This window comes from Chaetura pelagica, unplaced genomic scaffold (genome assembly GCF_000747805.2).
Source record: "Chaetura pelagica isolate M959 unplaced genomic scaffold, ChaPel_1.0 scaffold657, whole genome shotgun sequence".
NCBI classification, from domain to species: Eukaryota; Metazoa; Chordata; class Aves; order Apodiformes; family Apodidae; genus Chaetura; species Chaetura pelagica.
Genome location: NW_009953931.1, coordinates 172,902 through 199,937, shown reverse-complemented (window position 1 = coordinate 199,937; position 27,036 = coordinate 172,902). Strand labels below are relative to the sequence as shown.

At 42.7% G+C, this 27,036-nt stretch overlaps 1 protein-coding gene across 1 annotated transcript in view; it reads right to left on the bottom strand.

Annotated features, from left to right (window-relative positions):
• Positions 1-379: 379 nt before the first annotated feature.
• The window catches only part of TMC2 (transmembrane channel-like 2), a 31,250-nt gene continuing 4,593 nt past the window's right edge, over positions 380-27,036 (bottom strand). The window contains exons 5-20 of the mRNA XM_010001703.1: positions 25,603-25,693; positions 24,627-24,708; positions 24,223-24,329; positions 22,469-22,567; positions 18,516-18,658; positions 16,912-17,059; positions 16,279-16,467; positions 14,613-14,792; positions 13,969-14,121; positions 12,922-13,050; positions 10,294-10,361; positions 9,063-9,302; positions 7,362-7,487; positions 3,490-3,568; positions 1,734-1,854; positions 380-633 (exon numbers count right to left, since the gene is read on the bottom strand). Coding sequence (XP_010000005.1) covers positions 380-633; positions 1,734-1,854; positions 3,490-3,568; positions 7,362-7,487; positions 9,063-9,302; positions 10,294-10,361; positions 12,922-13,050; positions 13,969-14,121; positions 14,613-14,792; positions 16,279-16,467; positions 16,912-17,059; positions 18,516-18,658; positions 22,469-22,567; positions 24,223-24,329; positions 24,627-24,708; positions 25,603-25,693 — 2,209 coding nt within the window. The remainder of the gene's footprint in view (positions 634-1,733; positions 1,855-3,489; positions 3,569-7,361; positions 7,488-9,062; positions 9,303-10,293; positions 10,362-12,921; positions 13,051-13,968; positions 14,122-14,612; positions 14,793-16,278; positions 16,468-16,911; positions 17,060-18,515; positions 18,659-22,468; positions 22,568-24,222; positions 24,330-24,626; positions 24,709-25,602; positions 25,694-27,036) is intronic.

The window sequence follows — 27,036 nt, the reverse complement described above, 5'->3', positions numbered from 1 at the left end:
AGTACAGGTAAACTCACACCACTTTTATTAACTGGAGAAGCCTTCAAAGGGACTGACAAGCACTCATACCACAGAGCAAGCTCACCATGCCTCTGTTTGCCATAGGGCTGTGTCCTCTATATAGTAGTTCAGCAGTGCCATGGTGGATTTTCATCCTGCCTGCCTCTTGTTGCCTTCAGGATCAAAACCAGCACAGCCATTGTGGGTTACAGCCCCCAACTACTCCTAAGCTCCTAAAAATAGTTGTTTTGGATAGTGTTGCATAGATACAGATCATCACAAGGGGGTGACCAACATTCAGTAATGATTTCCTACTAAAACTACAATGGTTCGTGCGGCTCCTCTATTTTAATGTCAAACAGGAGAAACGTTTCTGACCTTAGTGAGCAGCATATAAGTAGTATGGCTGCCCTCTTCCCCTTCCAAGGACTGGTCTCGGTGGGTGCCCCCTTGGCCTGGGTTGGCCCCGGTAAGGTCCCCAGACACCCAATGGTGGTGGCTGTGTCATGAACACGTGTGGTGGCGGGGTGAATGCAGCTCGTCTTCCACCAGTCATGGGGCTGCCAGCCAGGACTGCTGCTCTGCCTGGTTCCACAGCAGGGCTGGTTCTATTAGGAGACTCTGTTTTCTTGTCTAGAGCAAAGATGATGAATGTTATTTTATTGAGCGTAAACATTTCCTTTCTTCCTCTCCCCAGTGCTGTTGTTTCTTCTGTGTGCAATAACCCAAGTGTCTGGGGGTTTGTGTTTGAACATCTGAGTGAAGAAACCATAAGTGAGACCTTTAGCCGCTGGCAGTATGTGTCTCTGCTGTCCAAGCTTTCTTTGAAGGTTCTTACTGATGTGTCTATAAGACATGATAGTCCTACCAGCTATACTGGTACACTTCTAGCCATGTGGTAATTGCTGATTTGAGTCTTTATTTTCAATGCACCCACAATGCTGCACAATGCACCCACAAATCAGCACTATTTCCATTAAAATGAGTGCTCTGGGTCAGCTCTGGGGGGAATCTGTACTGGAATGGTCTGAACTTTCCAGCTCATCTCAGCCTTTCCAAGAAACAGCCCATGGAAATGTGAGGGTTATGGTAGCACTAGTCTGCTTTTCTTGTCTGCATCAAGATAAAAATGTTCCATGTGTCGTGCTGTTTCTCACAAATGAGAGCAGGAGGCTCTGGTGGTCAGGAAATGGCTGGTTCAGACCTGCAGGAACTGTCTTCCTTGAGAGTGGCCAGAGCCTGGTGCCAGTGCCTCCTCCTGCATCTTTCTGCTCAGCCACTCACCCCCTCAGCATATCTTACAGCAATGGTCCTGTAAAAAGCTTCTATCTCATTAATAATTAATTTTCTGATGAAAATGTCAATTTGGAGAAATGTCTGTGCCTGGGTCAACTCATCAGCGCAGAAATAATGCTGGAGTTTCAGCATTGTTGCCAGAATAAATTGCTGGCATTGACCAGCATGGTTAATAGCTGCAATTATGAATCATACTTCTGGATTACAAGTCTCACACTGTAATAAACCTGTGACACATACTCCATTCTAAAAACTTGCCTTTCCTGAATGTCCACCAGGAGGTGGACTTGTGTAAGCAGACAAAATCTGTGCTAGTTATACTCATCCAATCCCTTGTAACTGTGTATTGTTCCAGTTCCTCATTTTTTCCCAGTTGTTTTTTTGTGGTAAAAGGAACCTTTTCAGGAGGGCTGAGGGGGAGGTTGGTTAGTTTTTACCTTCTGCTTGTTTAGGGTGACTTTCAGTCTTCGTTCTTGGTATAACTAATTCCTCCAGATCTTGCAGCACAAGGTTAGTGCTGGCTTTGTTGTTTCTCTTGTTTTTCTCTTCTTCACGTTGCTGCATCAATAGAAACCATTTGGTTTAGCTTGAAACTGCTGATATAATCTGTGAAACAGTGGCCAGGTGTCATGGTTAGCCTGGCTAAGTGTTTGTTGATGTGAACGTAACCTCTTTTCCAAGTTCAAGATGCTGAATCTTGGTTGAGTGACCAAGGGTTTTAGGGAAAGAAAATACATCCCAGGTAGGAACAAGAGCCTGGGAAGTGATGGCTCTGGTCTTGTTAGGGCAAAGCACTTGCTGATAACATGGTTTAGACCTACCAGGCTGTCTGTGTGTTTTCTCAACTGCCAATCTGCCCTCCCTAGGGTTTTGATTTGTTATAAATGTGGACCTCTTAGGAGGGAGGGAATCAATGATAAATTCCAGAGGAAGAGGAGAAAGGCGTGGTAGCATGGGGATGGGCTGTAGGGCTGTCTTTGGTGTTACTTGCATTTATTTATTGTCTGGAGATGTTTCTGTTTCTTTGGGTAGCACCGGTCCCTGCTTTGTGACCCCTCCATAGGGGCTTGTGCTCTCTTAAACCCTTATCACAACCATGTTTTACAGTATGAAATAGGCTACATACCACTAAGTCTGAGCGTGCCATAGCACCTGTTTAACTCTTGCCATAATTAAAGATGCCCTGTGCACCAAGACCCTTTTTTAAAGCCATGTCCATGAGCAATCAGTTCTGAATTTGAGTCTTTGAGTGTAACTTTATGGAGCCTCATTTCTCAGTGCTCACATCCTCACTTTTAATATTGCAATGATCTCTGTGCAGTGCGTTGCTTGATGTGGCATTGCTCCCTTGGCTTGGATCCTGCCCTAATAAATCCTAATAAATCCTGCCCGCTAATAAAACTGCCCTGTACCAGTAAAATGATACCAGTCCTTTGGTGGCACCATGTTCTTCCCGATGCCTGATTCTTTGGTCACATCTATGTCATACAAAACAGCACAGGGCTAGAGACCCACCAGGAAAACTCTAGGGGAAACTGGTGCTGCCAGACCAGTACAGGCCCTGGCAGCAGAACACCTTTACTGTTTCTCATTGAGATTAATTATCAGAGCAAAGATGCACTTTTGCAGATATTTTGCTGCCAGATCTAATTCATATTAGTTCAGGGGTCCCTGCTTATGGTGCTGCATGTTCCAACCTCTTCCAGTTCTGAATATTATGAAGTCCAAATCTGACCCTGCTAATTTGAGTCATTGCATCTGTGTGCATCTTGCTTTTCTCACCTGCATGATTACTGGTAAAAAATATTGCTGTGTCATTATTTATGGTTCTTTATGCTTCAGCTTGTACAAAATCTGGTTGTGGTTTTGATAGTCTTATCACTGTCCCTAGAAAATCTCAGGCTCCAAAATATTACTTGAACTATGAGGTAGTAATTTTGTAGGTGAAAAGTACAATTTGTGGGAAAACTCACTGTAATTTTGATGTATGGAATAGCAGCCTATTATGGGATGTGACCACTCTTTGCAGTAAACCATTAAATGTCATCAGGGAGGACCGAATAAGCACAAAATGCATCTTCCCATTGTGTCACTGCTGTGTTCAGAAGTGAAGAGCAATTGAAAAGCACATGCCGCATATTGAACTTGAAGTGCATGGTATGCCAAAGATGGCTTTGCCACATCAGTACTTACCATTTGCATTTTCTTCTTCAGCTCTGCATTGGCGCGCTGATACGCTTCAGCCACAGCGTTTAGGTAATAGATGGCGAGGCTGCAAAAACAAGTATGTTGTTGTAGTGATAGGATCAGGGGAGAGAGAAGGTTTCATAGGAAGAGGACTATTAATTTTTTCCTACTTCTTAATATCTGGTTTTCTCACCAGCTATCTCCAAACTGCCTAATAGGATCAAGGCTTAGAAAAAATTCAGGCTGCGTCTTGGTAGAGTCATAGAATCATTTAGGTTGGAAAAGAGCTTTAAGATCACCTGGTTCTACAATTAACCTAGCACTACTATGTCCACCAATGAATCATATCCCTAAGCACCATGTCTACTTGTCTTTTAAATACTTCCAGGGATGGTATTTTAACCATTTCCCTTGGCAGCCTGTTCCAATGTTTGACAGCCCTTTTGGTGAAGAAATTTTCCCTAATATCGAATCTAAACCTCCCCTGGTGCAACTTAAGGACATTTCCGCTTATTCTATGGCTTGTTACTTGGGAGAAGAGACCAAACCCCACCTCACTACAACCTCCTTTCAGGTAGTTGTTGAACGCTATAAGGTCTCCCCTTAGCCATCTTTTCTCCAGACTAAACAACCTCCATTTCCTCAGATGCTCCTAAGAAGCATGATAGACCCTTCACCAGCTTCATTGCTGTTCTTTGGTCACACTCCGGCATGGTCAGGTAAGATGGGCTGAGCCAGTCTAGTGGCTCACTTCTGCTTCAGCAGAAGAAAAGGGACAATCCTACCTTCACCTTGATTGGCCACGGACTCCCTCTTCTTGCTTTGCACAAACTTTGGCCCTTGGTCTTTCCTTGCTGAGGAGCCCATTCAACTAATCAGCTGGGTGAAAACCGACTCTGTTAATAAAACGTGGCCTTCTGCCATGGCTCAAAGAAAAACCAGGTCACACAGGGAACTTAGAAAAAAAAAAAAAGAAAACAAGGAAACTAGTGGCAGGCCACAGTCCTCAAGGCACAGTCCACCTTCCCCCTTGGCCAGGGCTAGCTGCCTTTTGTAGCCTGCCAAGGGGCTGTCGGGAGTGATCAGAGATGGAACAGAGGGTGAGCAGGAGCCAGGCCAAAGCCTCTGGCTTTTGTTTCTATCCCTTCTCCTGCAAAAAGGACACACCAAAGCCAGGGGAAAAAGGAGCCAAGCTGGAGGAAACCAAAAGGCAAGTGGAATGGTGGAGGGTGTGCTGGCAGCCAGCCTTTGGCACACAGGGAAGTGTGTGCTTTAAAACATGCCCAAGTGTCTGGGCTGTCTCGCCACCACTGCCACTCGCCAGCCAGTAATATTTTGCTTGTCAAAAATGTTTCCTCTTGCTTTTTTAAAGTGCTTTTGTTCTGATAAATTATAAACATCATCTGCTCAGTCACTCCAAGCCATTCCCAGGAAAAGCACCAGCCATTCAGCTGATCAGTGTATATATATATGTATATATATTTTAAGTAAAGTAGAAAATTCTCTTGGAAAAGAAAAAAAACAACCAACCAAAAAAACCGCAACCAAAACAACAGAAAAAAGCAGACTAAAATAAGTTTTCAGACAGTTTACAACCTACTTTTGTGGCTCCAGCCCAAGTTCATCATCCTCAAACCAGGCTTGAGGATTTTGTCAGCAGTGTCTGACTCTAAACCCAACAAGACACCATGTACCAGCATACTGGTTTCCAGGTGGAAGATCAGGAGAGTGTACTCTGGATGGGCCTTTCTTAAGGCTTTTGTAGGGGTCTGTCTGGAGGAAATGTATTTGCTTCCTTTTGCCTAGTATTATCCCAAAACTCGGTCTTTGTGAGTTTGAAAATTGTTATTTTTGGACTTCTTTAAGGATGCAATAGTTTCATTGCTTCTATGTGGTCAAACTCATTGATTAGGAAATCTATTGCTTTGTAATCCAGGACTTTGGTACTGCTCTGCCATTTTTGTTGTGACCAGCCAGGATCTAAGTCCTTATAACTTCTCCCTTTTCATAAAGGTAACTGGATCTGCCTATTCAAAACCATCTGGGATGCCACACACTGTTTCTGAGCTGCCTTCTCAAGTTCACTGAGTAACTGAACAAGTCCATTCCTGTTCCTTTTTCAGTCCTTTCTCACCCTCTGCATTAGTTGCCAGCATCATCTCCAGCCACTACAGTTTCCTGCCCTGCTGACTCCTGTGTTTAATGGAGCACTGATGGAAAGGCTGTGAACTCGCTTGGTGTCCCAGACACTGTCAGATATGAGCCTGTCTGCAGGCTAAGCCTGAGTTTCTTCTGTCCTTAGTTTATTGCAGGTTTGTAGTTAAAGAGAGGCTGAATTTGTTCAAGATTCAATAGCCCTTAAGGGGTCTTGTGACAGGGAGGGGGAAGGGAAAGTGCAACAGAAAGAGGATTTGAAAGGATGTCTTTGCTGTGGGAAAGGGCCAACTGGCCACGGGACACTTCTGCACCACCAACTCAACACTGGAACAACTGGCCACCAGCCAGCAGATGTTGTTTGTTCACCACCGTGAACAGAACCCTGAGGAGCAGGTGGCTCTGCTCATGGGGCTCTGGTTTCTGCAAGGAAACTGTACATATAGGGGAGTGTATGTGCATAAGTCACAATTTGCAACATGAAAAGTTAATGATGACATAAAGGCAACTCAGTCAAATGTGAGGTATTTTCTAAAAGTCATGAAGTGCACTTAAAAGCCATCAAAACAAAGTTTTAAAAATTATGCTCAGTACTGTGACCTGAAAGAACCTGTTTGTAATACATTTGATTGAATTGGCTTTATCTGATAATTATTTCTTAATTTCTCACATTTGATTGAATTGCCTTTATGGCATTGTTAACTTTTTTCTTTATTTAGATTAAAATGAGTAAGTGGTTTGAGGCAGGTAGGAGGATGACAGGTCATGTTCAGTTTAATTGGGATTTTTCTCAGTCTGTTTCTATAAAAAACATAGTAGCATGAGAATTTGTGTTTGATTTGATTTACTGGCATTATCTTCAGTGTAGCCCATTCAGAATGAAGGATCAGAGTGCCCAAGAATGGCCTTACTGGATCAGCCCAGAGGCCCATCTATGTGTGCCATAGGAAGAGTCTGAGCAGGCAAGCATGTGTAATACACTCCCCAGCCCTTTCCCTGTCTCCCATTGTTTAGTCTGGAGATTTCAGAGCTGCCTACAAAATTTGCCCATGGTTCTCCCATTCTCTTTGATAGCTAAGAAATCCTTGAGAAAAATGGCAAAAGTATCATTAAAAAAAAAAAGGAAAAAAAGAGAACTAGCCTGGTCCTGGTGCTGCTGAAGGTGTTAGGGGTTAAGTGTGGCTTCAAAACTGAAATGATTAGACAACACTGAAAAAAAATCAAGAAGTATTGGGGAAAAAAACTCAAGCAAAAAACCACAAACCAACAAAAACCCAACAGCCCAAATAAAACCCACACCTCTTCATATTGTTGGGACGTGTGATTTATTTATTTTTTAACGCCTTGGCTTGGCAGGGCTGTAAATATCACCAGCTGTGACAGAAATTGCTTCACCAAAAGGCACCAGGCTGAGATTGTCCATTTATTCCTGACTGGCTACTGAAAATTTTTTGTATGGAAGTTGAGAGCTTTGATATCCATGAGGCCTCTGTCAGCAATGTGTTTCATCTATAAAGTTGTGTTTAATTGCATCAGGAAATTAAATTTGGAGAAATTGGGTTGGGCAAAGGTGAGGGGCATGCAGAGCATGTGTCTGCCCTAATTTGAGCTGTTACCTCAGCAGAAACTGTATTTAGACCTCACTAACACCCCAGCATTTTTTTTTAATTTTTTTTTAATGTTCTCCCCCCAGCCAGGCATGTAATATTGCAAGGAAAACTTACACCATGAGCAGAATTGCAGGTATGATCAGTCCTGGATTTGCCACATAGCTGAAGATCTTGGCAACAAAAGCCGGGAAATCAAGCTCAATGGTCTCTTGAATGACATCATACATCCTTTTCTTCCCACTGGAAAGACAAACAACTAGTTAGAGAGTGTAGGTTTTTCCTGGAGGGACAAAGCAGCTACTAATCTAAAGATGCTAAGCAGCATGTTTCCTCTCTTTTCAGTGAGCAGCAGCTTGCTGTTGGCCACGAAGGCTATTGAGATGTCTTCATTCCTCCCTGCCCCCATTGATTATAAGAATAATCTCTGCTAGGCCATCTTGATCTTGGAGTTAATAAACATCTTTCCACATGTGGCTTCTTTATGAGTTCTGACTATTTACACCCCCCTTGCTCTGAAATGTATAAAACCCCTACAAATTGCAGTAGCCATACATTTCTGATCAATATGTTGTTAAATATGGCTTTTTCATGGTGCTGATGACTTTCCGTATACAAAATCCGGCTTTCTGAAATAATGAGCCAATTTGAAGAGCTGCTAAGTAATGGCAAAAATAGCAAGCTGTGATTAATGCTTAATAGGAAACTCAGTGGAAGAGTAATTTCGGACCAGATTGATACAGCAAATGAGAGAATTCTGTATTAAAGGGGAATAAAACCATAAAAGGCTGGATTATGTAATGACCTTCCAGGTGAATTCAGCCTGATGAGTGCTATTCCACATCTTTTGCCTTGTTGCCTCCTGGTATCTTGCAGGATTCTACTCAGAAAGGTGTTGAACCCTGTTCTGAAGACTGAGTCAATTTTGGCTAAATGGCATCCCAACTTCATCAATGGCTTTAAACCCAGGAGAGCTGAGCTTGCATGAAGGCTGAGTGGCTTTTGGAAGGCTTGACTGGGAATTGAAATAGCACTTGCACGTTGCAAATTAGTCATCTCCAAATGATAGTGTGCATGCAGGGTTTCTTGTCAGATCTTCTAACACTGCTCTTTGACACCTGTACTTGGTATAGAATGGAGAGAGTTTTGGTCTTTTAGTTTTCTATTGTCATTCTCTATTAAGAAATGGATAACCTAAAAAAGTGCATCTACAGGAATGATTTGTTCCAAGCTGGCTCCTTGCTGAGTCAGACAAACTCAGTGGGTCCAGGAAATGACGTTGCTCTATCAAATTAGACTTTATTAGCACGTTAATCTAGTTCACTGAATGCTTTGTGCAGTGCTAATTCTCTCCTAATAATAATAATACTAATAAAAAAGCTGCAACTCTTCAGGCTCAGACTTAAAAATTTCATGCTGTTTTCCAACAAAATTCAACATGTAAAATATATGTTGTGATGTGAGAGTTCTTGGTTCTATGGAAGGTCTTAGAAAGAGAAGGCTTTGGACTGGCTTTTGTTTTTGCTCCCACAATGTTTCTAGGAGCCTTAGGGATGCTCCCATTGCTTTTTTTACTGTGGGCTGCACCCTGCTCTCCCACCCCTGCTGTCCTCTGGTGCTTTCTTTGGCTTCTCTTGTCCACAGCTGGACAGAGCTAATTTCCTCACATTGCTAAGGATTTAACCAGATGCAGAAAGGAGACACTTCACCATGTCTGGTGAAAATCCATTCCTGGTTAGAGTCTAGGCCTTCTAACTTCATTCAAATGCTCTCATGTATCAGAGCAGAAAACTGGTGTTTGAGGTGTTTTGCTGGTACCTGAACGGCCCACAGTCAAAGGAGGGAGGCAGGGACATGATAGTGTAAGCCACAGGCAGAAGGCTGAGGAACAGGATCAACAGCAGAAGTCCCATGTAAAAATTATTAGACTTGGATGCTTTGAAGACTCGTTCATGAGGGACATTACTACTCATGACAGCCCAGCACTGAAAATACATGGAGGTTAATAAGCGCAGCACGTTTATACCCACGAGCCCTGGTGCGTAAAAGGATCCCATCCTGAAAAGGAAAGGAGAAGGACAGGTGATATTTTTTGACAGACTAGAGGGTTTTTTTAAATTTATTTTCAGAAGAAGGGAAAGAAAGTATTCCTGTGGTGTCAAGTTTACCCACAAATAAAGTCTGAGTGAGCTGGTTTATGCTACCCCCCTGCTCCTGGAGGAGGAGTTACCTGCATCCACGTTAGGGTATGGTTAACCATGCACTGAGGACCAGGGAGGTCTCAGACCCCTCAGTGCTTGTAAAGGAAGATTTTCAGTTTGTGATAATAATCACTTGGGGATAGTTTGGAAAATATCAGGTAAGTGTAACCAGCAGGGAGAGACCTCCCTGTGTCTGCAGAGATGTTGTAGTAGAGGAACAGGCAGAAATCATCAATCTGAGGCAAAAGAAAATTTGCTGCCACAGGAGGTGAGGGTGTTTTGTGCTGTTGCCTGTTGCTTCTCCTGCTATGACAGCAGGGCAGAATGGGTCTGGGACAACTCTATGTGGGGCAACACAGCTTGTTTGATGCAGTTGCCTTTATCTCGTTGTTACTTTTAATGTTATCTCCTAGCATTTTATCACCATTATTTTAATTTCTGTATCTCATGGTTCCAGGACAACTCATCACAGCCAACCCAACATGCTGAGCTGAGCTGTCCTAGACCCATTTCTGCTCACATATATATGGTGAAATTTGGAAATGTTAAAAAAAGGGCAATAGTAAAACATCAAAGGCAACTACATAAAAAACCCCAACCTAATAAAAGTAAAAATAGGGCAGGGTTTGCAAGACTGTTCTCTGCTGCAGTTATCTCACTGCTACTTCTCTTGGGGTGAGTAAGCTGGCATTTTGAAATTTCCACTTTTACAATCAAGCAGAGAAAGCCAAACGATCAGAGGAACCAAAATCCAAAGGTTTTTCTAGCTGGCTTGAAAGATTTCTAACTCCACTGATAGGTTTTCTAAATAATGACAAAAAACCCAAACAAAACGGAAAATATCTTACCAAATCATTCCCTGGTTGAAGACCAAACCCAAAACATTGCCACTAATGTCAAACTCGGCATAGGATGGCTGCATGGGGAAAGAAAGGAGAGTTTGTTGTTGCTACAGGTGCCTGCTGTTGTTTGCTGGTAGGTATAAGGATTCTTATTTCAAGCTAAAGAACAGAAACAGAGGACACAGAGAGAGGAATAAGAGGGCATATATGACCTGATGTGTATCTGGTGGCATTTAGCTCCATACTAGCCAGTAGCTAAAAAACTGCTTTATGTAGAGCAACCTGTCTGATGTGGGAGCTGATGGTGGTAAGTCCAGAACAGTATTTGTTGTTTTATAAATAATTATTCTGACAGATTTGCCTATGATGAACCTGCTGTTTCTTCTACATATCTGCTTTTGTGCATACAAAAGTCGGATGATACTTGGCAGCTTGAATGATGCATAAAGTTTTTATTTTACATTTTCTTGGGAAAAAAATACTATTTTTTAAATGCAATTCAGAAAACATGGTTCTGAGAAATGATAAGTGATGCCCTTAAATGTTTGAAATGTTCTGTGCTGTGTGTCTGTTTTTCACCCAATTTGCATGTACTTAGTACCCTCAGCAGCTCATGAAGTTGAGGTTTAAGGTGTTTGTCTTTTATGATGAAAACTCAGAAGGAGCCTAGTCAGAGTCTTGCTTAGCTGACTGCTTACAGTTTTGGGAAGTTTTTCTTTGTTGTTTTGATTCTGGTTCATTTCTGCTTCAAATCTTTAGCTAGAGGTTAATGCTTGTCCCTGTTTTCATGGGGAAAAAAAACACACTTTTGGTGTCTGCTGTCCTTCTGTGTGAGAAGGCTGGGCTAAACAAGAGACATTCACTATGTGCATTAGAAAAACATGTATACAATTGTGTTGATGCCCATGGCTGCATGGGCTAGATGGCTTATACCAAACCATCTTTGACTCTGCTTTCATTCCTGGGTCAGGGGAAAAAAAACCCTGCTTGAGCACTGGTGGACTAATACACTGAATTATGTGAATCTCCCAAAGATGTAGGGGAAAAAGCTGGGGGAAGCCCACTGTGCTCTCTTCTTTCTCTTACTACCATAGGAGCCATTTCACATGGAAAGAGAGTTTTGCCTTTGCCAAATCACGAAGCTTAAGCACTTTAGTGCTGCCCCATGTTATGGGCTACAAGTTAACACTTCTAATTAACCATAGAAATACATAACAGTCAAATAAGGGCCTTGCATTGCTCCCTCTGAGCTCCTTGTGGGCTGGGTTGGACTGCTCATTTGCAAAAATGAACTTGCTGGAGCTTTTAAGTCTGATCATCCCCTGACAGATGCTGAATGGGGTCTGTTTCTCAGTGCAAAATAACCTCGCAGCCTGATGCCAAATGCCACAGGAAAGGAGGGAAGGAAGGAAGTGTAGAATAAGCCCTCAAGCAGCTCTCAAAAATTGTACTGGGAGCTGGAGGGTGGATATGCAGGAAATGTTAGTTGGTGGTTGGTTTTTTTTTTTAATATGTCAAGGAATGCCTGCAGGACAGAAGAGACTATTTGTACAGTGGAGATCTTAAGAATGAAGAAAACCTCTACGTGATATTTCTAAAGGTTGTATTAAGGAAAACACCTAAAAAAAAAAAAAAAAGCTTTTTAATGAGTTGAGAGAACATGCCAGGAGGAGGAAACCAGAAGCTTCAACAAGACCATGACCTGTGATCACATGCAATAGGAGCAACTGTGTGCTGCTTGGCTGCCAGGGGTTCCTCCAAGCTCTGAAATCCCTCAACCACCCTGGGAAACATTCTCTGCCTCCCTCAGAAGAAATGCAAAATACTCCATAAGCAGCAAAATACCTGCTGCACCCTGACTTTCCTTGCTTGACTAAGGCCCCTGTAGACACCTGCACAGCCCACCTCTTCTCCAAATCCCTCCTGGAAACCCTGCCAGTATAATGATTAGGTAACTGGTGCACTGACAGAATTGTGTTCTTGCCAGGTATTTCCATTTTTGTCTGAATCCGCTTGTTTTTGTCACTTCTTATGTGAAACACTGGACTTTTTATTATTATTATTTTGTTCTGTATTTGTGCAGCTCCAATACTGGCTGCTTAGGTACTGGAGCCTTTACAAATACCAAAGAGTCCAGCACTGTTTTGTGTCACACATATGGGAGAGAGGAAGGAAAGGCTCTTGGCTCCACTGCAGCAGGAGTAGAACCAGCTTCCAGCATTGATCAGAAGATGATGCTGTGAGTAAAACACGCTACTACCTGCAACAAACGGGAGGGTCTGGGGCTTTGAGAAGAGGTATAGAAAGACCCAAATGTTTGGGGTAGTAATGACTGAATGAAGATCAGATTAGTTGGGGTTTTTTTAAGCTCAACTTCGTGTTTTAAAGCCCTGAGGTAGGAGAGAGGTGCTTTTTTTAGTTTTGTTTTTTGTTTTTTGTTTTTTGTTTTTGTTTTTTTTTTTCTGGGGTGGAACTGACTTATCCAGAGAAGTGATGCAGAGATGACCAGCACCAATTAAATTATCAGACAAGACCAGATGACCACTGGAATATTTCAAAACCAGTCTGTCTGCAGCATTTGAACAAATGGCCCTAAATTACTTCTACCTTCTCAGCTATAAGATATTGACTTACAAATCCAGCCTCTAGGTCCCAGCACCAACAGTAATTCACAAATCTGACAAAACAAGCTCGGATGAAATCTCCCACCAGGATGGTTATGTAGGTCACCAGGATATCAGACACAGTGAGCCTTACGAACTCCTGCAATTTAAAACAAGGAAAAAAACCCATTTAGCTCCTGTAATTTCAGTAGAGCATTTGGTGCCATGTTTTTTTATTAAGCCATTTATCTTTATGGGACAGTAACCTTCAGAAAGGCATGAGAGAGCAATTTCTCTGCCTGTTTCCAAACGTTTGGCAGTGCCTAAGCTTTCCCTCTGTGTTTGGGATCCATGAGCTCCATTAAATCCGTTAGCCCTGGTGGCTGCTGCTGGTGTTAGTGACTGTGCTGTATGTTGGGGCAGCGTGTAAAAGTTGAGCAGAATGTTAATGCTGCAGTAATGCTGGTGTAAAACATATATGAACCAAGAGTAATTTTGATTGTGCATAGCTCTGCTATAGCTGGGCAGTTGCACTGAGGATGAGCCCTTTCCAAGGAGCAGCAGTGGCTGGTCCTTCTCGACTTGACTAAAGACAAGTGGAAACCCATTGGAATCTATGCGGTAAAGCATAGTCTCGTAGCTTGGTTAAGTCCTGGCTATTTCTATCAGCCAATAATTAAGTGCTTTTACTTTTTATGTTGCGTATAATCTGGCTGCAGAACTTCTTGGTGAATGAAGAAAATTGCTCAAAGTGGGAAGGTCCCAGGGTGGGTTTGTGGGGTGAAATTCTGAAGACTTGAAGGCCACCCTGCATGCATTTCAGGGATGTTATTTTTGCCTAGTTCTGCTCTTATCCCATGACCTCACCATGTGTCAGTATTTGAGGGTTTCACCACTACAGCTTGGGAAATGTGGCCAAGGATCTATGCTGCCTTGGTGTTGCTATACAAGAGTCAGGAAAGGAGATGCCATTTGCGAGGAAAACTTCAAGTCTGAAAATGATAAAAACATTAAAAAAAGCAACCCTGAAACCCACCCCAAACCAGCCACGTGACTTAATACATAATGGATGTCTTACAATGCCAACGGTTGTCTCCCAGCAGGGTCCCCTGGGCACATCTGCAGGATCAATGGGAGGTGGGGTGGCAGTGCTGTCGTTCCATGCAGACGAGTTATTGTGGCCCAGCAGCATCCAGTGCGTGATATTCTTCACCACGTCCTCTTCAGCCAGCTGCAATGAAGACACCTCCCAGTCAAAAACTTCAGGAAATGGGGGCCCCAGAAGATACGTTTGGAGAGACCTGACATGGTGGGTTTCTCCCTACCAGTTACCACCCAGTATATAGTAATTTACTTACAGTGGAGTTGCTGTGCTGGCACTGGAAATAGCACAGAAACTCCTTCCCTTTTGCCATGAGCAGGGGAGCAGCAGCCCCTGTAGACCAAAAGCAGCTTGGGGCACTGTGAGTTTTGGGGAGCTAGCAGCCTGCTCCCCACACATAGAGGAGTCAAACCTTCAGCAAGGCTAATGTGTGCAGGGGAGCCTCCACCCTTTCTGTAATATTTCAGGGCAGAACAAACTGCTCTGGTTCCTCCAGGGGAGGACGGAAGCACCTGCTGCAAATGGAGTGATCATCCTTGCTGGCTGCAGGGACAGGCTGTGCTTGCCCTTGGCTCCGGACAACACTACTACTGAAAGTGGCTTTTCAGCTCAGCTCTTACTTTTTCATTGACATCATCCATCAAGGCCAACAAAAACGTGTAGAGGTTCCCAAGGAACAGGGCGAAGATCCGTCCCAGCTGCCACTTCAGCCCAATGCGGGGATGATAATTCTCTAGGGCAGCAATGGTTTCAAACAGAGGAGGGCAAAACATGCCCAGCAAGGACATCACAATTTCAACCTGCCACGTGAAGAAAACAAGATTACTGCTAATGTTAACAGTGGCAGAATTACTCTGAGGGCTGCCAGCGACTGGTTGGAGCTTTCTGAAAGATTTATAAAAGGGAGGAAGCCAAAGCAAGCTCAGCCCCTGTCTTTGCTTAGTGTGCAGGCAGCAGTGTCAGGCTTCAGGGCTGGGTTGCATGGCTTGCTCTTGCAGGAGCACTTTTGCTGTTATCTCAAAGGGATGAACTCTAAAGCATTTGTTCCCTGTCAGTCCAGACTCATGAATATTTAGGTTCCTCAAGTCCCTTGCAGTGCTACTTGCATCAGCTCCAAGGTTCTTATTTTAGTTTCAGAGGAAGAACAAGACTCTGCTTGTGTGCATAAAGATAATTAGTTGATGCTAATGTTTATTTTCCACATTCAGCACCTTTGCTTTTGCAATAGGCAATCATGGATTTGAATGGAAGCACATGAAGGACTCAGTTTTGCAGCTCATGAAAATATGTCCTAGTGGTATTTTTGTTCCTCTATATGGTGTGAGATGCTAAATTGAACTGTGGTCAGTGAGGTCATTGGCAAGTCAGCGTTAGCTCAGGCATGACTTGCAAGCTCTTTTTTTTATAGCCCTACAGTGCCTGTTGGCCTTCAGAGGACTGTGTCTGTACAGCTGCTGGCAGGCTCTGACTCACAGGTCTCTTTTTTGTCCTTTTCTTTCTAGGAGAGGGACCAGTATCCAAAACTGTGTATATTCAGATCTCAAGTTATCACCAGGAAAATCTCAGACATTAAACTTTTTTTTATTTAACTGATTTTTGTTTTTTTTCTTTGGGAAAAGTCAACTGAAATAAATCAAAACATTTTGTGAGAAAGTGCTGTCTTGATAATGTTTTCTGAGGGAATTATGAAAATGCATGGCTTTGAATTTAATTTGTCTTTGATACATAAATACATGGCAATTAAGTACACATTGGAATTATGCCTTTTTTTTTTTGGTGTATGTGAAGGGCTTCAAGATTTGAACTTCTCATTCTGAAATCAGACAGAAAAATTTTGACAACTGATTTCTTCTGCAGGTTGGGGTTTCTTATTTCTGTTTTTCAAGATGGATGATAAAGACTTGTTTTTAGCTTTATGACTGATTGTGGACAATTCTAACACCCAGAGAGCTTTGTAGTACAACAGGATTTGTAAGCATTAATATGTAAAAATGCTTTAAAAAGTGGCCAATGATATACGTGTTGAAAGCTCAATGACTTTTATTGTTATTTATTGTAGGAGTTTTTTTCCATCTTTTCAGGACCTGTTAGTTTTCCCTAGAACCTGTCAGGGAGACCAATATGCTTTCTGGCTGAATCAAGTACAAAGGTACAAGAATCAAGTACATAGGGACCTCTGGTAGGGAGTCCCTCTGCCTCAGATGCTGTCCTCAAGCTGTGGCAATGATTATGCTGATGTCCAAGGTAAATTATCACAGCAGAAATCTGGAAGCAAAGTTTTCTTACCTCGTTTCTTTCATACCATCCAACATTTTGCATTTTGGAAAATGTCTGGGAGCGTTTCACCACAAAATAAATGAGGTAGCCGCTCCCACACAAGCAGCATATGATGAGGACATTGGCCAAAACCCGCAGGAACCTCCTCAGGTGGATGTTCTCATCCTTGTTGCTTTCTTGTTCATCCACAATAGACTCCTGAAAGAACAGGAATGTTCACAGAATTGGAGTGTGAATCTTGTAGCACTGAGCACAGGGCAACAACGGGTGTTTTTCTACCCTGCTATGAAACTTAATCCCATGCTGTTCTGGTTGTATTGAAATCAATAGTTTGTGTTAAACTCAAACAAAGCTTTGTCCTGGTTTGACTGAAAGACATCAAGTAGAGAACAGCCTGCCGTGTCCCGTGGGAACATGGCGGAGGAATTGTGCCCTGAAGTAAACCAGATTTTTTTTCTCAAACCCTGAAAAGGTTGTTGGGGTGATCCATGGTATGGGAGCTGGAGGTGCAGGGACTCAGACCCATACCCTGTTTGTATGGAGAGATGCTGTACAGGTTCCCAGATTTCCCCCTAAACCTCTGGCACGGCAGGCGCTGGGAGCATCCCCAGAAGCAGACAGAGAAATGCCAGAGAGGGTTACCTTGAAGCTGGTGGTGATGGATGCAAACTTGTTGTCTGCTGTCTCTGGGTTGCCAATGAGGTAATCCCAGCTAGTGAACATTTTCCAGCTGAAAACGAAGTTGTCATCATCCCCGTCTCCTGTACTTTCATTGGCATTGCGTGCCATCCTACGCAAGGACATAATGCAGTGGCAAGATCAGGCAAGATCCTTCAGCTTTGCAAATCAGCACCAGTGGCTTGGGATTGCCAGTGGGTAAGGAAGGAATGGGGTGACTGTTCTGGGGTTTTGGGTGCAACTGTCTATCACAGGCTGTGAGACTTCAGGTTTAAGGAGGACTGAGCTGCCAAAAGAGGGCTTTGCAGGTCTTGTATTAAAAACAGTAATGCAGAAAAAACTTAGCATAGGTGATTAAAGAAGGTTAAGGATTGCTTCCACCAGCTAGCGGATGAAGAATGTCTATTTACAGGAAAAAAATTCTATTTAGGGTGCAATATACTATTACAGCTACATTTAGTTAGTAAAATTTAGCAAAAAATCACTGGTGCTTCCAATGCACCTACTGCAACACTAAGTTTTAGTGAGATTTCAGTAGCTGCACAATGCTGGAGCAAAAGACCTTGCAGCAAACCATGCAGGGAGAGAAAAGGGATTATTCTTGTTAATCAGCCAAGGAGCAGATATGGCTTATGCTATTCCCTCTCTATTATTTGATCCCTGAAATCCTTCTGTAACTCCCACTAGAGTTCCTAGCACCAGTCCCTCAAGGAAGGCGAGACAACAGATGCTGCAATTTCATGGCAAATGTACAGCAAATCCCCATGTCCCACTTGAGCCAAAGGCTCAAGAGGCTCTTTCTGCTGCACAGCAATAGGGCCTGTTTCGATAGCGATTCAAATCCAAGGGCTCATTCTTTCCTTGCAAAGGAAGGATAACCTTTGCGCGCTGTGGCCTCTAGGGAGAGACAGAGGGTTTTATTTTTGGCTTTGTGGAGACTGTATTAACAGCAAGAGCTTCCTTGGCTGCATCCTTTGTGCCCTGGGGATGCTGCAGGGGCCTCGGTGGTGATCAGGGACAGTGCAGCAGGGGCACAGAGATTGGGGCCCTCGCTTTAAAACTCATCAAAAGCAGCCTGGTAGCATTTGGCTCTTTTCTGTACCCTTTGCACATCTGTGACTCACATTGGCTTCCAGGAATGTTTTGGTGACTTTTTTGTAATGAAAGGATGGGAAAAGCAGCCTTTGAAATTTACTGGAAGCAAAATCCTCCCTCAACTACAAAATGTGCCTGTTTGATGGTTCTGTAGTAGTGTTGGAGGAAGGGCTGAAGTGATCCAGAGAGGAGGAGGAAGGAGCGGAGAAGGAGGTGGGAGGATTCAAAATAATGCAGGTGAACACGAGGCTGAGGCAGGGGACTGCCTGGGCCCACCCTGCCCAGCAGAGCCAGTAGGGTAGATGCTGGGACTGAGTACATGGATATAGCAGCTCACAGCCCCCTTTGCCCCACACTCCCTCAGCCTCTGGCCAAGGCTGGACTGAGCCGTGGGCCAGGCCTGTGGAGGGAAATCCAGCTGTGAGACTCCTCTGGGTGGATTTTGCAGAGAGGACAAGGCCAGCTGTACTCACGATCTTATAACAACCATCAGGCTGTAGCCAAACACGCTGATCCCGACCATGAAATATGCCATTGGCAGCCTGTATTTTAGCCAGCCAATTGTCCTCTGGTTGTTGTAGTAGCCATAGAACAGTGCCGAGTATTTGATGTAGCCCTGGAGGAAAAGCAAAAGCAAACCTTTGTGTAAGCTGTGCTGCTTTCCTTTATGTATGTATTTATTTATTTATATTTTATTTTTTTTCCCTGCAGAGAAGAGGTTACTGGTGAAAACTGAAGATTTAAAACAAGGAAAATGAACTAGGAAAATTGTTTAGTGTCTCATTCTTGGCTGTTTGCTGCCCTCTCACCTTTTTGAGCCATCCTCCTATGAGCTTATCCTCCTAAGAGAGGGAGAGCACGTCAGAGCATACTGGCTCAAAATGAAAATGTAGTTCTTATTCATCACTGTTTCATCCTTCCTAGAAAAGCTCCTTATTCCTTTTTTTTTGTTGCTGTAGCCCACCTGCTTATCTAAGCCAGTATCAAACACAAATCTTGTAGAAATGCTGTAGCAAAGGGGTTTCCTGCCATGATATGAAATTTTTCCTTTCAGCTAGGAGGCAGCTGATGCTTGGTACCCCACAAGTTTAGTTCCTTTTACTGGCTACCACCTGCAGAGCAAATATAACTGAAGACTAAAATCAAAGTGTTATTTTTCTGTGGAAGGCAGAGCTCAGATATGGTATCAAGCATGTTGTCTCAAGTAGATGTATGGATAGCTGTATGAACTGTAGGGCATTCAATGAGTGTACAGATCTCCTAAACTGCATTAGCAATCTCTTCCTCTTTTTCTGTTCTATCTCATCCAAGTTGATGTGTATCTTTGCATATTGCACTTCTCTATTTTTTGCCTGTTGTCTTTCAGCTCATAAGGTAAGTGTAGTTAATTAGTTTGGCCATGATAGTTGAGCAAACTCCTCTCTGATAAAGCCTTTGGAAGGAGCAAAAGTCAGAGATAACTTGAAGCTTTTATCAGAGGCTGTGTAATGAATCTTGTTTAGAGACATGGAGCAATTGACACAGGAAGGGACTTCTGGAGGTTGTTTAGTCAAGCTGCCTGCTCAAAGCAGAGCCACTTTGTAAATTAAGCCCTGTGGTTCAGGGCCATGTCCAACTGAGTTTTGAAAACCTCCAAGGATGGAGATCCCACAACCTTTCTGGGACTCTTTCTCAGTGTCTGACTTCTTTCTTTTAATCAATTAGACTAAGCTGCCCCAAAGCTCTAGGTGTTCCATTCTGAACCACTATAAAGCTTTGGTATGCCTGGGTGCCACATCTGCTGTGTGTTTCTGTACAAGGTGCAGTGCCACAGGTATGGGATGGCTGCACATGTTTCTCTGCCAGTGCTGCTGAGCCACCTGGAGAAGTGCAGAAGGCCCACAGCTGGCAGATTGCAGCACGGATGCTTGGAGCTCATAACGTGTTATGTATAATGTGTGCTGGGGAGGTGTAATGAAAAAAAACACCTTGTAAAATACAAAGATCATGTTCCTGGAAGGTGCTAGTGAAGTTTTTTTTCTCAGGTGGTAATCCCAAACCTTTATCTTTTTGATTCATCAGATGGTGGGGACTGAAAAATGAGTTTCACTGCTCACATCATCCAGTATGTTCTTTAAACTCCATTTGTGAGACAGAGTGTCTGGTGTTCAAGCGAGATTTATTCCTTTCTGCTCCTCAGGAAACCCATGATGTGACCTCCTTGCTGCCAAAGGATACGTTTCCTTGGTTTCTCTCTCTTGAAATGCATTTTTCAGGATCACAGTATTGACTCTTCATTTTATGCCTGCTCTGAAATATGTTTCTCCATTGCACTTCTCCTGTAGAGTAGGCTGGAATAAGCATCTATTCATTTTCAGAGGGCAGGCCTCTGTGAAGGGCTTAATTTGATGGCTTCTGACTGCAGAGGGAATGGGTGTACATTGTTACCATGTAGCTGGAGGTTGCTCTCAGGCTTGTGTTATTGCTCCAGGGTGTCAGGCAGCAAGGGAGTGGGTATGGGATGGGGACCTCTGTGGCAGAGGGGTTCAGAGGATCAGTCCCTTGGTGATAGCAGGGAAATGTAGGTGTGTGCATCAAGCCACAGGCAGGAGCCTGGCAGGCCACAGTAGCTAGTCTTTCATGCAGTGGTACAGCCTCATCCAAGAGCATGTTTTCTTACTTCTATGTGTGTTGTTTATGGTCTTCGAGGTAAAATCAGCTGCAGTTTGGATTTTGTCTTGTTTTATTCTGAATGAATGAGTTTAAATGTTACTTCTTGTATTTTTACAGTATGAGGCTCAAATGACCTTCTCATTCAGTGAAGTATTTTTCATTGTGTCCCTAATTCACCTCTGGATTGGGATTCTGGCAAGTGGGTGAAAGTGCTAGGAGAGAAAGAGCTAAAAGGAACATCAGCAGAAAATGGATGGTGAATGAAGGTCTGTCCCTGTCAGGTTCCTGGCCACACTAGTATTTGAAGCCTCATTAATAAATTAATATAAATAATCTGACTTACATTAAAGTAGTTATTGGGTTCTTTTTTAGCTGAGGAAGTCATGATGGTGTTTATTACAGAAGGACTGAGTTGCACACTTGTAATATGTGGGCCAGCACCAACAAGCATTTAAAAATATTTCCAGAAGCAGTGGCTTTGAACGTCAGATCCCAAAGTGTTTGCCACAGCAGAATCTCTTCACCCTCTGCACACATCTTTTTCTTTTTTGGGATGTCCCCTAAAAACACTTAATTCCTTTGGTCTAAATCTTCAAAGGCAAAGATTAACTGGAGGGAGGTGTGAGTCAGGGTTGCAGCCAAGCACTGTGGACGGCTGGAAACCTGGGCTTTCCCTTTGGGTGCAAGTCCTAAACTTTAGTTCCAGCTTCAGGCTGGAATATTTCATGGGAACAGGGATGGCAGGAAGGGGGAGAGCAATCCCTTTCCCAAGAGAATAACCAAATTTAGTGGCATGGCCAGGTGCTCCCTGCCCATGAAGGGGGTCTGCAGTTTGAACTCCCCTTCTGGCTGCAAGGTTTGGGGTAGATCAACATTTCACCTGTGTGCTGCCTGCCTTTCTAGTTGGAAGTTAAATGGCTCTCATGCTTACCTTTTTTTTTTTTTTTGTGGTTGTTGTTGGTTTTGCTTGTTTTTTTTTTCAGAATAACATTCTACATTATGAATGTGAGGTGATGATATAGATTTCTATAGGTTGTTCTATGTAGATTTAAAGATACAGCAGAAGAGTATTTATTGGGTGTTTTTTCCTCTGAAAAAGGATCTTTTTTTTTTTTTTTTCCTGAGTTTATGATGCAGCTCTGTGAATATGGTTTTAGTGAGCTGCACCAAGCTCACCACTGGGCAGTTTGCACCTTCTTTTGCTACTGCTCATAGGAAAACATAACTTTGGCTTGTTGTGCTTCATTAAGGAAAATACTGGGTGGATAAAAAGATATGGGTTTCTTAAATTTGCTTTGACTTCCTTCAGTGTGGAAACGTATAGCTCCACTGGAGGTAGTGGATTTTACTCTGTCTTGTTGCACCTCATTGACCCCAGACAGGCATGTTTCACATAGTGTTAGCCCGCTGTGTTGGGATGTGATATGTTCCCTTTGGAATAAAAGTGCATCTGCTATGTTCCTGAAACACTGAGAAATGGATGTCTGTTTGTGTGCATACACACACACCTGTGTGACATATGCCAGCCAGCTCATTTCTTTATGGATGCAGTTCAAATCCATATGCAGGTGCCTGCATGTCCACATGCTGTTTTGGCCAGAAATTTCTGGAGATCCACAAAGATTTTGTGGCAGCAGGTGTCTTCATCTTCTGGAAGGAACAGGTGCATTGCTGGTTTATCTTGGAACAAATTCGTCCCTGTAGCACCACTAACTTCTGAAGGGTTTTAGGAGGTATTCAACTGATCTCTTATGCTTAATGCTCCTGTACTTACCTCAAAATCCCAAAGAACTGAAAAATCCATAGCTGTTGCTTGCTCAGCCCGGGGTACAGTTTTCCTCGGCATGCTCCCATATGGCATTCCCATTAGGACCTGGTGAACATTAATAACAGTGATGCTGGTATAATATAACACACTGGACAGTTATTAGCAGGTTTTAGTTAGTTTTCTTTTTTTGTTGATTTCTTGATACTAGAGCAGAAGTTTAAAATATTTAGAATTAATTTAACCCAAATAACCAGAGGAGTCCCCTTTCCCTGGTAACATTAATTGCACAGGAACTATTTTGCCAAAGAACTGTATCCCTCAGCGAACAACTCCAGTTTAAATGTCCTTACTTTAGCAAGAAGTTATTTGCTTGAACTTCATGGATCTAATGCAATAAAAGGATTAGCTTTATCTATTTATGCAGGATTCCTCCTTTGAGAGAAGTCAGGAGCACTGGGTTGAGCTTGCTGTGTATTTAGTATGATATAGTCTTGAATTAGGTTTAGGCAAAAAAGTGTATGACAAAATAATCCAAATAACAGTTTTAATGGCACAACCATTCCTGATGGCATCACACAAAGCAGGTCTTGCAGCAAGTCCGGAAGCTATTGGATTTCAGACAGAACGTCAAGGGCTATGGAGAGTTAATAATATATTTACAAGCAGACTCTGATTGATGGCTATACCAAAATATCTCATTAGTATTCATAGCCTAGAAAGGTCCTAGCATGTCATCTATCACTTATTTTTTAGGGCTATCTAACTAATTTCAAAATCATTTATGCTTAAACATTTATTGCCTATCAACCCTCCATATCGTAACAGCTCAGTAGGCAATGAGTAATAGTATTCATACTTTAAAGACAAAAGCTGGTTAGTCTTCTATCATATGCATAGTTCCTAACAAAATACATTTATATTGTTCAGTGCTGATGGTTATGTGTTTCCATCCTGGGAGAAAACAGAGCTTTTACTTTTGATAGTGTGAACAACCTCATTAAGGAGAACAAAAGCATGGTCCTCAGGAGAGACTCTGCTGCATTTTTGCTCCATAAAAATCTGCATTGAACAGAACAGATGCCACTGTCTGCAGATTGCACAGCCTTTGAAGACTGGGCTGAGTAATTTAGCCAGAGCTGTAATGGCTACATTAAAAATTTCTTCAATAAATTATCATGTAAAGTTGACTATGAGATCCTTTTCCTTCTCCAAGAACAACAAGAAAGAAAAAAACTAAAATTAAAACTCTTCCTTGTGAATCATCTCAATTAGAAGTATAAAAAAGGGTGCTTTCCCCAAAAAATGTTTGTTGGCAAAGTGCTTGGGAAATTGTTCCTTCCCTTGATGGTTTCTCCTGTGGGGCTGTGCCCCTGGAAAGGCCCAAAAGGGAGGGTTTCTTAGTCACTTTCAGAGCACAGCCCATTTCTTATATGACTGTTACAGGCCATAGCTTGTACCTAGAAGGATTCCTAGATTGCGTTTTTCACTTTAATGAAAAATGTAAATATAGCCTCAAATGAGATCTTTGGGTTCCTGTTTTAGCTGTGGCTGGGCAGAGTAATTTAGGTCTCCTGATTTCAATTCAACTTTTGCTCCCATGTCAGTAACAGCCTTGTAAATAATTCTTTGTAAATAATTGTCCTTACGCGTTTCATTTTTCTAAAGCACTGCCTGATACAAGACACTTGTTTGTGTCATCAATCTCATGTTCATGTTCAGCAATGGTCAAGATATTACTGAACAGAGAATTAAGCACTCACCTCTGGAATTATAACCAGCCCAAATATTAATCCAAAAAGGACAAGATTTACTCCGTACATCCACCGCAGAAATATGAAGTAGGAAGCAACTGAGGAGCCAAAGTGACCTTGAACAAGAAGACACTTGGTGGTCAGGAGTGTAGGAGGGTTAAACTGTTCTCAGCAACACCTGGACTCCTTTACCCACAGGTCTACCCCAGAGTATTGCCCAGTACATTCCCAGCAGACCCCCCACCACCAATGGAAATGGCAAAGCCCAGTGCTGCCCAGGGTCCATTTTTGGCTCTGGTGTCCAGGATGTGAGCAGAAGCTGGGGACTAGGGAGCTGGGGCATTGCTTGGATGAAGGCAAAGCTGTCTTACAAAATCTCTCACTGCCACTGCACAGCACAAAGTTCTACTTACTCTCCACTTCTTTTATCTTCATCTCCCAGGGTATGCACTGGGTTTTAAAATTGTCAAAGTCTCTCTTAAATTTCACCCATTTCTGAAACAAGACAACATCACTGTGAGCACAGAGGGGTGAAGGGGGAGGCTGCTTCATCTGCAGGGCTTTCTAAGGTCAGAGTTTGGTAGCATTGCTAGGACTGGGTGTAAAGTCCAAAGCAAAAACTCTGGTCTGGGTTTGAACTTTTGAACTGTATCAGAAACTACTGTCCATCCAAAAGCCACCTACCTCCTAGTGTTCACATTCATCATCTGAATTTTAACCTTCTCAGACATTTGGAAAGCTGTAGTTGTTCTATTCGTTTATCATGTTACGTAGGGTTGGAAAATTCAGACCTAACTCTGGGTTGAAAGATGCAGAGCCAACTATATTTAAAACAAGATTTAGTTTTATAAAATAGTGAGCTTGAATCCTTCCTTGTCAGACCAGTGGTTAAACTCCCATTGATTTAATCATCTCAGGCCTGGCTCTTTTTTTCACTTCTCAATATAATCTCCATGACAACATGCATCTTGGTTACCAACTTCAATCATAAAACACAGTTACCATTGTCTCATTAACTGAAGAAAATAAAATTTTACAAGAATCCATGGGGCAGTACAAGAATTTGGCACAGCCTCTCTCATCTTTAGGGGTACTTGGTCAATCAGATCAAGGTTTTGGAGATTGCAATCAGAAAAACATGTTTTATCATGCTCTTCCAAACCCTCCCTTGCTTCAGGGAAGGTGTCAATGAGATTCAGGTAGGGAGAAACTTCCGCTTTTTCTGTCTCTAATCATCACAGATTAATATCATCTTGAATGTGGGCAGGAAGTTTTATTCTGATTTCATGGTGTCTCTTTTACCAAATACAGGTTAATAAACTCAACCAAAATGGGCTGAATGCATAATCAGGAAACCAAGCTTTTCCATGGCATCATGGCAGCACTTACCTTTGCCATCATCATCTTATATGCATACAACTTCTTGCCTTTCCCTTTCCCCAGAGCTCCTTCAAACTTCTCTACAAAAGCTTGTGCCTCCCTAGTTGGAAAATAAACAAGCAGGTTATTGAAACAGCAAAGGGGTTTGTAACTTTTTGCCTCTGCTTGCATGGGTTGGGGAGCAGCAACACCACCCTGTCCATAAGAAGGCAGGGATTTGGGCTCCCCAAGCCCTATGCTGTGCCTGGGGTGCCAGCTGCTATCTGCTGGTGGTATGACTGTGCCATGCCGTGCAGAGCCCACACGCTCACCCAGGGCTAGTTAATGGGTACCCAAAGCACTCATGCAATGGAGATGTGCCCTAAACGTTGCTCCCCACTTTTCCCTGGGTGTAGACCAAAAGCCTGGCTGTTCTTCTCCCTCCAGAGCTCTCTCAACCCAGCATGCTTGCTATAGCTTTTCTCTCCTGGTGCATTGGTTAAGAAAAAACTGACACTTTCTAGAAAAACAAGCTCCAAGATGATGGAAGATTTCCCGCTTTGAACACTTCCCTGGATATCAGAGATGTACAATTGGCCTAACAGGATAATCTTTATGCTAGAGAAATTAATGTACACTGGTCAGGAGTAAAATCAAGCTGCAAGTTGTGATTAGCTTTAGAATAGGTTTCTAAGGATAATACAGAGAAAAGAATGTAGGTAGATGTTGTTAGAGTATACTGAGTACACTGAGTTTGAGAACAAGATATATATGACATACCATACACAGTATACTAGATACTAAATACATATAATATATAATATGTAATAAGAATATCTAATACAATGTAATATATAATGGATGTTGCTTATACGGCATAAGAAGAGATTAAATTTCAGGAGCCACGAGATCCTCTGCAATCTTACTCCTGTGGGCAAGATGGACTTCTACTTGATAGAAATAGCTGGCTAGTCCAGCCCATAACCTTGGGAAAATAACCTGTGACTTTATTTGCAATCATGAAGTGAGATTTCTAGGCCTTGAATATGTTGTTTCACTCTTCTTGTGTTTCACATTCCTCTCCTGTACTATGTGGCTAATCCTTTCTTGTCCGGGGTTGAGTTTGTGCAGCCAAAATAACTAATGAATGTACCATACTTTGAGAGCCCTTCTGGAGACTCCTGCACAAGCAATGCAACATTTTTTTTAGTTTTCTTAGCAGGTGGTAAAGGGTTGCCAGGGTTCAGTGATAAGATGAAAAGATGGAGGTATATTATTAAATATGATCCTAGGCAGAATTTTAGCCAGGATCCTAGAGCAAAAGGAAAAATAACATCAGAAATAATACTGCTTTGCCTTTTTTCTTGCAGAACTTTGGACTTCTAAGGTAATAAGATTTTGTTTGTAGTGATCTCAGGCTTATAGTGTGCCTGTGAGATAGAAAAGATGTTTAAAAGTTTCCCT